Source organism: Pezoporus flaviventris, unplaced genomic scaffold, assembly GCF_033815535.1.
Source record: "Pezoporus flaviventris isolate CSIRO_AGI_PZ_B2104156 unplaced genomic scaffold, CSIRO_AGI_Pfla_v1 ptg000013l, whole genome shotgun sequence".
Taxonomy (NCBI): domain Eukaryota; kingdom Metazoa; phylum Chordata; class Aves; order Psittaciformes; family Psittacidae; genus Pezoporus; species Pezoporus flaviventris.
In genome coordinates, this window is record NW_026892561.1 from 21,539,493 (window position 1) to 21,551,564 (window position 12,072).

At 37.4% G+C, this 12,072-nt stretch overlaps 1 protein-coding gene across 6 annotated transcripts in view; it reads left to right on the forward strand.

Moving 5' to 3' along the window:
* The window catches only part of HMCN1 (hemicentin 1), a 190,942-nt gene that overhangs the window by 53,347 nt on the left and 125,523 nt on the right, over positions 1-12,072 (forward strand). For 5 of the 6 annotated variants that reach the window (XM_061452120.1, XM_061452119.1, XM_061452121.1 and 2 more), the window contains exons 7-11: positions 2,908-3,028; positions 3,582-3,845; positions 4,111-4,255; positions 8,041-8,162; positions 11,548-11,823. In XM_061452120.1, the coding sequence (XP_061308104.1) occupies positions 2,908-3,028; positions 3,582-3,845; positions 4,111-4,255; positions 8,041-8,162; positions 11,548-11,823 (928 nt within the window). The remainder of the gene's footprint in view (positions 1-2,907; positions 3,029-3,581; positions 3,846-4,110; positions 4,256-8,040; positions 8,163-11,547; positions 11,824-12,072) is intronic. The other variant, XM_061452118.1, reaches the window with a different exon arrangement.

Below are 12,072 nucleotides of genomic sequence, written 5' to 3' on the forward strand. Positions count from 1 at the left end.
TTAGGGTGGGGGAGAGGAAGGAATGCATAATGAACTATGAGTTTTCATGTAATCTTTTCAACTCTTGTGTGACTGTGACCTAAATTGACTCATGCTTTGTCTTATTGTTAAATAGTTTTTTACGTAGGTAAAACAGCATGATCCCAGCTTTCTTAAATTGATGTGGAAAAAAATCATACTGGTATAGGTCCCTTCCAACTGCACTATTCTATTCTAGAAGTGTAAATACTATAGCATCGTTTTTGAGGAGGAAGTCCAACTGTGTAAAGTACCTCCATAGCCACATTCACAATAAGGTTTACTGAATGGATGCATGCTGCATAGGGCTGGGTCCATGACATAAGCACAGAGGGAATTTGAAAATGACTATTAATTCAAATATAGCACTGTAGGGACCTATTGATACTGTTGCAGAACTGGAGCTAGAAAGCAAGTTGAGCACAGCAACTCTATGGAGAGTTGTTTGGGTATCTGACAATGCTTCTAGGACCAGAAATGCTGAAAAGTCTAGTCCAGAGGTAGCCTGGTGGTCTAGTAACATCAGACATATTGGGAACTGAGAGAAGTTTGCCTACAGTCAGTTCCTCAGTATTCAGCTGCATAGCTTGTTGGAGTCATTTAGGTTAAGCATGCAATCCAGCAAACATTCAGTGCCCTGCAGCACAGAGAAACAGAGTGCAGAAAAATCAAAAGCCCAGTGCGATCTCTTTCTGGCCCTGCATGGCTGTTGCTAAGCCGAGACCTCTTTGGATGTGAGCTGAGCCATGTGGAACTACTTGTATATGCCTGCATTGTGTTGCCCAAATTTCTGGATTTCAGTAATTGCTGGAAGAGGAGCTTGTCACTCTTTTAGGCTCAATGTGTAATACCTTTCAGTGCTAATAAGGTCTTCAAAAGCTGAGCCTGGCACTCACCATGGTGCAAACTGCCAAGTGGCTCAGCTGGAATCAGGCCAGCATGCTCAGCTAGATGCAAACCAGTCCTGGCTAAAGCATCAGGCTGCTCCTGCAGTGAGGGCCTTTAATGTTTTTGTTTTTCTAAAATCAGCATAATGCTGTCTCCAGTTCTGCAGAGAATAAGGTATTCAAATGTAAGTGTTCTGGGTTAAAAAAACGCCCAAAAACCAGTATGGCAAACAGTTGAAATATTGTAATTATGATAACTTCTATGAGTAAACCAGGTCTTAATTAGGCTTGTGTAAAGAGCTTATATAGAAATTTGTCACTGGAAGTACAAGAAATTATCATTCTAGTATGAGAACAAATCATGGTGAGCTAAACAGCATTAGCCACTGCTAAATCAACTGGAGAATTATAAGTCCAAGGAGATTCCACCATAATACACAAGCAAGTGTTGGTGTTATTTCAATGTTCAGTGAGTCTTTAAATCACAGCTTTGAGTAATATAAAATGCATAGTATGCAGTCCAATTGCCTCCTGTGCTGCTCTAGTTGCCTTGAGGTATTAGAATTATGAGGACATCAAATATGGGCATGTATTTTATAACTAAGATTTCCTTCCAGGTTTCTTCATTACAGATTTTTCTGAGGTGAAAGGCTAGCCAAATAGAAGCAAATAGAGGCTGTTTTAATCAGGTAGACATCAATTTGTCATACTGTCTAAATGGCTGTTCCTGGAGAGCTTGTTACAGGAAATAACTGTTTAATATTCATATGCAGCTGTATCAGAGGCAGTTACTAAACTGAAGAAATTGTGTATTTGAGAATGGATCAGATAATACTCTTTAGACATATAAAGTTCAGTGAAATTATTTCATTTTAATACTGATTATCTTTCACATTGCAAATCTTGTGTGCTGTATCATCTCCCTGGACAAAGTTTCTGTGTAGGTTCTAATGCAGATTTGATCTTGGAATAATATAGCTTAGCTATCAATCTTCACAGCCTCTTGATTCTTACTACACTTTCCCCTTCACACCCTCCATTCCCCCCGCTTTGAAATTGTCCATGGTTTTGTCATTGTTAAGTCTGTAAAAATCTAACTCGTGCTCAGTACAGTGCAGCAGTGGTGGGGTTTTTTTTGGGTGGTGGCTGTGTTTGTTTTGGCTGTGTTTGTTTTGGCTTCTCCCCTCCCCAACACTCTAAGGGTCCCTGTGCACTCCCGGCAAGTAGCAGCTGTCCTTTTTCTTTCTCAGCTATACAGACAGGTGGGTGTTGTTTGTGATTATTCCACATACACCTCCCTCCCACCCCACCATTAAACCAGAATGATGACCTGGAGGTGGAGAGTAGAGATAAGAAGTACTTAAGTATCCTGTGCTTTCCAATTGAGACCTTGGCTGCGAGAGAAATGAATTATTAATATACAGTATTGATTGAGGCTGGTCTCTATTCGCCCCTTTTTTCATGAGATGCAGTGCCTATGGTGTCTGCACATCCCTCATGGATAAAATTAGCTTTGTGTATGTTTAAAAAGGGAGCTTACTAATAAGTGAAAAGGTAAGATAATTTATTTCCAGTACTAAGATAATTTATTTATATATATTATCAACAGAAATTTTACACTAATTTTTCTATTGACTTGGGTTTTATTTACTGTTTCATAGTATACTTCATAATGGTCAACATCCTAACTTCTATGTAGTCTCCCATTACAGTAGCAGACATGTGACAAGTGGTTGTTGCTCTTGTGTATTTGTGATGTGATTTATCCCTGAGACAAATTGCATCTTTTTGCTGACACTACAATTGTAGGGTCCAGTAACTAAAACTTTAATAAAGGCATTTTTACTTACAATGTTTGACATAAGCCTCCTTTCTATCTTTTTGTTTGTTTTTTTTAATGAAAGCTGACTTCTATCTACTGAACTCAGTGGCTGAATCAGAAACTCTGCAACTCCTGAAACGCTGATTATGCACATGGTCTTTTGATCTGTTGCTTTTTCAGACCTCGAGCAGTGGAAGGCACTCTGTTCGGATCACAGGTCTCAGCACTATTGACTTTCGAGCTGGGTTTTCTAGAAAGCCAACATTAGACTTCAAAAATACATCCAGCAGGCCAGTGCAAGGTTTGTTTCCATTTTAGTCCATGGTAAACAATATACATTTTTGGGCCCACAAAGTGAAGTAGAACTCTGTAATGGTCTCTCTGGTGAACTTTAAATTTGGGATTGCTGTTGGTTGGTGCTTGGGACTTGACTATGAGAGCACAGCCAACATTCCTGTTTTATCATACGAAGGTATAACTTTCTATTAGCTTTTTTTTTCCCCTACAAAAATCTGGGTATTTTTACCTATGAAATGCTTCCAAATTGCCACGCGGTTTCTCTTACTTTCGGAGCTTCAGAAAAAGTCTTTGGCTCTGAGGCACAGAGATGAGTTAATAAAGAGGCTGCTATTTCAGAAACACCTGTTGAAAATCAGTAATTTAAACCCTAATCAGTGTTGTCTCTTGATAGCTAATAAGCAGAGCACAGCTTAGTTTTTTGCTGCTTAGTATGTAAGAGCTGAAGCTGAATGGCGAATTCATGGGGTAGTGAGCCATACATATGGAATTTAACTCTTCATTTTTAATTATTTTTTTTTTTTAGCACTTAAAATAGCATGTTTCTGTTTTTCTAGGGATTCCAACCTTCGTGCTGCTAAATACCACTGGGATCTTTCTTCCAGCTAGAGTAGACAGACTGGAACTTCTGAGTATTACAGGGGAACTTCTTAAGACCTTGCCTGTGAAATACTATCCTGACAGAAAGCCCTATGGATTGTGGAATATTTCTGACTTCATTCCACCAGATGAAGCCTTTTTTGTTAAAATAATGGGCTATGACAAGAATGATTATCTTTTTCAGAGAGTTTCAAGTGTTTCATTTTCTAGTATAACTCCTGGTAAGAGATTTTAGCCTGTCTTGAATTTGTATTTCTCATATCTAAATCAGTTAAAATTGGTATCTAGTATTTTTTTTTTTCAGACATACCGGTACTTCCTGTGCTGTTTCCTTAAAGTGTTCTATCTCTACATTGTGATGGAAAGCTAATGATATTTAGTAGCTATAACTCAGTCAAAACCTGAATTTTCCTTTAATAAAAGGAAAAGATACAATATACATTAATAACTACCAATAATCTTTTGGGGAATATTTTCTTTCTTCAGATGCTCCAAAAGTTACAATGCCCGCCAAGACTCCAGGGTATTATTTACAACCAGGGTCTGTTCCTTGCCATGTAGAAAGCCTTATACCTTTTACTCAGCGTTTTACTAAGAGTGGAGTAAAACTAGGAGTGGATCAGTTCTTTAAGTAAGTATTGATTTTTCTTTTTTTTTCTTTTCTCCCCAATGATGTTTTATTTCTGATTTATAGTCTATCATGTCCATTTATTATTTACTGTTATATACTGCTTATATCCTGTTATTTCCATTCTGTTATTTCTGCTGATATTCATTATGGAGGATGTATATATGCATGTTTCAGGAGGGTGTCACTACATATTGATGATGAGAACGTATAGTTCTAGCCAAAATTCCTCTCTAATGTGTATTCTTAAATTGTGATAAACTGTAATTTATATCTATATTTCTTAAAACTTTTGTAAAGTAGCATGGTAGCTAGTTTTGTTGGTGTTTTGTTTTTTTTCTCTTTGAAGCATGCCGCCACCCCCATCCCCCCCCGATGCACAGATGATTATGTGACATACATTCTAGCATTCAGTAGCAGGCATATGACTACCAAAATAAATATATTGAGACACTCCTTTGTACACTGGCAATGTGAAATACTGCAGCTTTTTAAATTATTGTTTTTAATGAGGTGTCACTTATATTTAGTCATTCCCAGCACACACTTAAGCAATAACTCTTTCCATTTTATAGTTATCAAAGCATCTACTTTTATTCCTTGCTTTTCACATATCTGGCACCTTTATGATTATGCTGCTTTTTTCATTTTGTATTGTAGACCAGGTGAATGAACAGATTACCCAAGTTATTTTAACAAAACTTATCTCTCAAGCCAAGTATTATTGATCGCATTTAAATAGGCTCTAATTTGTCTTGTCTGTGTTTTGTTAGTATTGAAGTTCCATACATGACTTGTCCAGCTTATTAGTTTAATGCAGATTTGAGCTGTATTATTGAGTTTGAGTTTTGGTGGCAAGATGTCGTCTTCATTCAATTTTTTAATTTTCTTTTCTAATACATATTCAAGAAGTAAATGGTTTGTATGTTGAGTATCATTGCTCTGTCTTGACAGTTGACTATGTGAAAATACCATTCAGATGAATATTTATTGTGTCCTTGAAGTGAACATACCCAGAATTTGCTGTGCTTTTTTTTTCTATTCTGATTTCAGAGTTACCATGAGCTGTAGTAATAATTGCTAATTTTAAATGAGTAACGTGTAGGAAAAAAATTCTCTAAAATTGCAGCAGCTTGGTTTTTCTAGATTTCTGCATCCTGTGATGGTCTAGTAAGAAAATTTGGATGTCGATTAACATCCTAGTGCATTTCTGAGAAGTCTGATTTAGATGACCCAAACCAGTAGTAAGCATTGCATTCCAGTGAGAAACCAGCAGGAACTGAGCACTAATATGTCTTTAATATCCATGGATATTAAAATGCATTGTAAATGGCAGATCACACCCACCTTGCAGAGGTCAGAATCAGAAAAATAGTGTATGAAATTCTGACAAGAAAGAGCAATCCATGTAGTTAATTAAAATAATAACTATAAAAATAATTAGAAAACCCCACTTTGAATCAACAGATATTTGTGGTTGTTAGTCGAGTCCAGTATCCGCCTTACTAAACCGTGAAGGACATATTCCTCCAAACTATGTGTTAACTAGTGCAGTACAAGTGAATGTGATGTTTTAGTTCAATCATCTGAGCCACAGCCTGCTGCTGGTACCCTCCCAGGTGAAAATGTGATATGGAGTTTGGCGGTTTATGGTGATAAAGAGATGAAGTCAGCTATGACATGAATGTCACTGTGCTCTCTGCCAGTGTTTATACAGCTACTAATAGAATCATAGTTAGGGTTGGAAAGGACCTTAAGATCATCTAGTTCCAACCCCCCTGCCATGGGCAGGGACGCTTCACACTAAACCATGTCACCCAAAGCTTTATCCAATCTGGCCTTGGACAAATAACTAGGATGCAACTTGGCTAAGGGAGCATGTTTGTATTTTCCAAACCGACTAGGTAAACACCTTCATCAGTAAATTGCATATATTGTAAAGTGATTTGGGTAAATAAAAGACTTTGCTGCTGAGTTGTCCCAATAATAAATGTTACAAAGAGCTGTGTGCAGTTGCTGCTTTTTAGAGTCAGTGGCACAGTGTGCAGCAAATGCCCTGAGGTGTGTGTTTGTCATTGCTGCCATTGTTGCATCAAAATTGTATATCTGTTTTCTAATAGGCAACTGCAGGTCTCTGTTTCCCAGGCTTTTCCACTGGACACATTTCCTTTCGTGCTTCTATTCTCAAGGCTTCCACATTAGACATCTGGTGTATAGCAAAAGTCAGGAATGAAGAATAGGATTACATAACTTCATTTTTAATATATATTCCACGAAAAAGAAATTTCTTTCTTTTTACTTGGAAGAAACATTACTTTAATCTTTAGTGTTGGCAGTTATTGCCATATCCATTTGCCATCACTGCACTGTAAGAAGTCATAGATTTGATTTATGATATATTATGTTATCTAGGGTAAGTGTGAAGTAAGAGAGAATAAGTAGGAAGCTATTTAAGGTCACTACATAATGTTTGTTTTCATTCATGGCATAGCTGGATTGTCTGTCTTATGGTGCTACAGCATTGAACTTTCATGCATATTCTAAGTCTCTTTCTCTTGTTCTTTTTATACCCTTTACAGATTTGATTTATCTATCTATTCAGACAAACAAAAGAGACTTAAATAGTTCACTAATTCTGTGTTTTCCCATAATGAAGCAATCACTTGCCAAAGCTATCACGGCTATTTTTGTTCTCATCAGTTTTGTTTGTTTATATGCCATAGCAACAGGCCACACGGAGTGCTGGGACACTGCAGAACAACCACTGTTTTTCTCATTTATGCCATTATCTGTGTGTCTGTTTCACCACTAGTTGTATAACGTGTGGGTTTGAATCTTGAGAACTGTAAGAGCATTTGTTTTTAAGCACTTGTAACCCTCAGTCAATGTAGTTCTACTTTTATCTTCTTGACTTTGACATTGTATGTGGTACATGGTGGTATTGCCTACCATCTTGGCCTTGCAGTGTTATATAGAAAAGCTGCAAGTATTTACATATATTCCTGTTATACTTTCTTGCTCATGTTTCTTCCCAATTTTCTGTCTTGAATTCATCAATTCTGTGTTGTGCTGTTTCTGTTTGTATGACTAGACAATCATTGTGCAGAGTATTAGATGATCGTAATTACTGCTGGTAGTTAATTTCGGGGATGCAGCCGGCAGAACACCAGTCAGAGTCATCTTCATATGGATACTTCACAATTTTTTGGATTGTAAATGTTTGTGATGGAGGTAGTCCCTGCAGTTTATAAAGTACAGAAATCTCTCTTGATGTAGTCACCTTGTAAGAGGGTAGATGCTTCCCTCTCCACTGTATGAACCTAATAGTAGATTTACATATGGGGGAAAGCAGATTGTATCTGGTAGAGGATTAGTCTCCTTTATGTGTAGCCACTATATGTACCTCCGAGCTTGAGAAACTCAAGGATGAACCCTTGTTACCCTTACTAGTAAGAGCCACTGGTTTAGTACCACATACTGGCTCTAGGTAGGAACTTGCTGATATTAAGGAAAAGTATTTTCTCAAGTAGTAAAATAACAAGTATGAGCAGCTGAGTGGCTGCAGTTACAGTGGTTTTAGTTATTGTGTGATAACCGTTGACATATGTCAAAGGCATGTTTGTAGCTATGAATGTAAGACATTCTGCAAAAACCTTTCTTAATACTTCTATACATTGTTAAGCTGTTTATGTCGTGAAAATCTCCTGTGTCTATAGTCAGGGAACCAGGTTCTAGTACTTTTTGATCCTTTCAGGAACTTAGTGATTATGCCTTTCTTTTTCCTCCAGAGAATCATCTAGTATGAGTTGGGAAATTGCCAAGGTCTCCTTGTCTGATGAAGGTTTTTATGAATGTATGGCAACTAGCAGTGCAGGAACTGGACGTGCACAGACATTTTTGGATGTATCAGGTGGGTAGTAGTCCATCCTTCTACACTGAAGTACATTGTGCTGGAATACTTAACAGAGAGCAATGTCACTGAATAAGATACATTTCCAATTCAGAGTATATTTCTAATTAAATTGTATTTAATAAAACATATGTTAGTATGTTTAATATTTTCTCACCCATGTATACAAGTATGCCGATTGTTTATTCAGCCTGTTTTAAATATTCCCTTGCGTATGTTTTGATTAATTCCCACTATCAGTTGGACTAGATATTGCTTGTAAAGAAGAAATTGAAATCTCAGATCTCAATTATTTTCACTTCTATTTCAAGCTGTAGCAATTATTAATTTACTTTATTGTATGTATTGTCTGATAGATGAATAATTACTGAAGTTGCATTCAAATCTGGTGTATTTTTTAAAAACACAATTCACTAAATTATTGGAAATCTCATATCTATTACCTTGAATTTTTAAAAAGTGAATAATTACAATGGAGGTAGAATTAAATGTGGAATAAATTGGGCTAATCAGGACGAATATTTTGAATAAATTATAATATTTAGCTGCTAGCCTTAAAATGGCTAGCAGTCATTATCTATCCAATAGGTAATTTTTATTAACTTTCTTAAAAATGTATTTTAAAATGTTCCTAACTTCATAAAAATCTCAATTTAAAGGACAATTACTTATAAATTTGGTCATCCATTTAGTGTGAATTAGTGTGCCTTCTATGTTAAAGCAGTTTCAAAGCATAAAGCACTGATAGCTCACTTGTTAAGGGAGAGGTAATTTTTATTATGTAAGTTAATGACCTGTTCAGACTCGGAGTGCTAACAAATTATTCCCTAGTAATTATTACTGAAAGTTAGCTGTGGCAAGAGAATCATTCCTGAAAAGTGAATAGTGTCATCCTGATTAAGTTTTGAACATAAAAAGTTGGAGTGGGAGGAAGGGAGAGAGTTGGCCTTCTGTGAATGCAAGTGGAGAGCTAAACTGCTTGTGTACCTGTCAGTCTGACCACTGCGAAACATGGATGCTGACTTACTGCCTGCAGCTTATGATGTTGGGAGTTTTAATTGCAGATCTGCTAGAAATGTTTCCCAAATTAAAACAACAGGCTTTACTTCACAAAGTTAATCCTTTTCTCTGTCAGAGGAATTTAGTTTAATTAACTGTAAACCAAGCCATGTTACAAACACAGGTGGAGAAAACCTAAAACCAGACATGGTCTTGAACTGCTCCAGCAGACACTAGTGGTCTTCTGCAGGAAGATGACTTGCAGCAAAAATTAAGAGGAAAATCATGTTTATGCATGTGGGTGGGTGGATGAAAACCTTGTCCGTTACTATAGCAAATTTTGTCACTTAAGTTTTCACAGTTGCAATATGGTCTTGGGGAAAGGGAAAAATAATTTGTTTTGAGAAAAAGATCTGTTTTGTATAGCCTTCTGTTTGCTGATCAGACATCTGTCATGCAGAAGTGTAAACTATTGCTCTTGACTAGGGAAAACGGTGGAGCTGAGTCAGTTAATTTAGTGGCAGTGAGGATAGTAGAGCTCAGAATGACTGCTTGAATTCAGCCTTGAGGTTTTATATAATGGCTTGAAGTCTTGCATTTTATCTCCTCTAGTAGCTAATTCAGGTTAGTTAACCCGTATTATGAAGCACAGAATCATAAAACAATTTAGGGTGGAGGGACCTTTAGAAGATACCTAGTCTAACTCACAGCTCAAAGCAGAAATAATTTCTGAGCTTGATTCCATTTCTCAGGAATCTCTCAAATCAAACCCAAAGGGGAGAGATAAATTTGAGAAGAGTCATGTAAAGTACTCAAGTAGAATGGAACAGTAACGTCACTAATGTCCTAGCTCTAAAGACCCACTTTATATTTGGGCTACAAAAACACTTTAGGAGGACAGTATTCCTATATGCTTGTTTCAAATCATGCTTTGGAGGACAAGAAACCTTATATATTGCCCCAGAAATTGTGGGCACAGAAAACTCTTGGTCTTGAAGTTACAACCATCTTCCTCCTCACAGAGGGATCAGAAAGAGAATGCAAACTTTTTTCATGTGATATTGGTAGCCCTTGAAAGTCAAGAGTGATGAGGGGAAAAATTTGATAGAGCACTGAGAGATTGACTGAGATTGCCTCACAATGTAAACATGAGCAATTACGTCTATTTTGCGCCTTGCAGAGGATTAATGTGAGGGATTTGCTTTGAAATCCTTGTGTACAAATATTTGGAAGAAAATTACATGAAATGTCTGCTTTCAGCAAAGTAAACAGTCTTTTCAAGTATTCTTAGCTTGTCCATGTAACAGACAATATATCACAGATAATCCATTTTGTCAACTGCTGTGTGAAAGGTATTGGAACTGAATCAACATTTCCTAGTTGCTGGAAAAACAAACACTTGAGTTTGACTTCATCCTACTAATATTAAGTCTTTAAAATGCCAAATGGCTTGTTAGCTTGTCCAGGGACCTTAACTGAAGTGCCAGTAAAGAAGTGCTGTAAATTCAGCTTAGAGTTTGGTTGGGGGTTTGCTATGTCTGTGCACTACTGTGGTAAGAGACTGCTGTAGCCTAAAAGATGTCATGCACAACCACAGAGTGATTTTCAGTTCAGGGGATTTTAGTCCTGTACTGCCTTAATCTCTCTCCAAGTTTCTTTAAGTAATTTGGTGGTATGCTTATGGAAAGCATTAGATTTGTCTTTTCTCCCAAACCAAAACCTGAAGGGCAAGGGAGAAAGTCCATTCTCAGTAAACAGGTGTAGCTTTTCTGCACTCTCCTCTGCATGTGTTGAAATGCAGTTTCAGTTCTAAGGGTGACTACTGTTAGGGACTGTGTGCTATAGGGAAGCAGAGCTGCACACCCAGCATGCATAGTGCCAGAACAATTTGTAATTATGCAGAGACCTAGCTCAATAATGATGCTTAGAGCAGCTGTTAACTTGGTTTTATTGTTACTATTAGAAGAGCTTGGTAGTAACATGATCATTCTTTTTTTTCATACTCAAACCTGCAAAAATCTAGTGTGTGTTTAGCTCAGATTCCACCATGTGTGGTCACACCTCAGAGATCAGACTCTGGGACCTGGTGGTGGTTATTTTTCATCTGATGTGATACAGTTTTGACCTAAATCAGGTGTATTCTTATAATGCCAGCTCCTGTAAGGTAGCTTAGCATCAGGGAATGAGGATGCTGCCCTGGTTCTGTTTCATGGCTTCAGCAATATGAAATAAAACTCAACATTAAGCCAATTTTTTTTTAATATCTTTTATCCACCCCCACCCCCCCCCGTAATGTACTTGAGGTATCAAGAATCCACAAATGAAGCAAAGGTTCTCAAATCTTTTTCCCTTACGACTTGGTCTTTATTCTTTTCTTCCTACACAGAGCCTCCACCTGTGATTCAGGTTCCTAACAACATTACGGTTGTCCCTGGTGAAGGAGCTATCTTGACCTGCCTAACTTTAAGCACAGTGCGTTACAATCTTACCTGGCAGAGAAATGGCAGGGATGCAAGACTGAAGGAACCCCTGCGAATAAGGATGTTGAGTAACTTGTCTTTAGAGGTGAAGACTGTAAAGCTCATGGATGCTGGCGAGTACCGATGCATTGCTTCTAACGAGGGTGGATCTACCACAGCATCAGTTTTCCTTACAGTGCAAGGTAACAAGGAAACTGCATGTTAAATATACTCTGTCATGGTTTATATTTTATTTGCAGTGTGAGCTGTCCTCTTAGTAGCTATTGATAAAACCACTTGGAGACTGACAGAACATTACCTAGTTCTTCACTGTTTGAAAATGGCAGTGGGAGTCACCAAACAGCACTAGTGCTTATTTTGTAAGACTGCTTTATGTTGTGTGTGTCTCATCTGTGATTTTATCCTCCTTTAACTGTAATTCAACTGCTGTA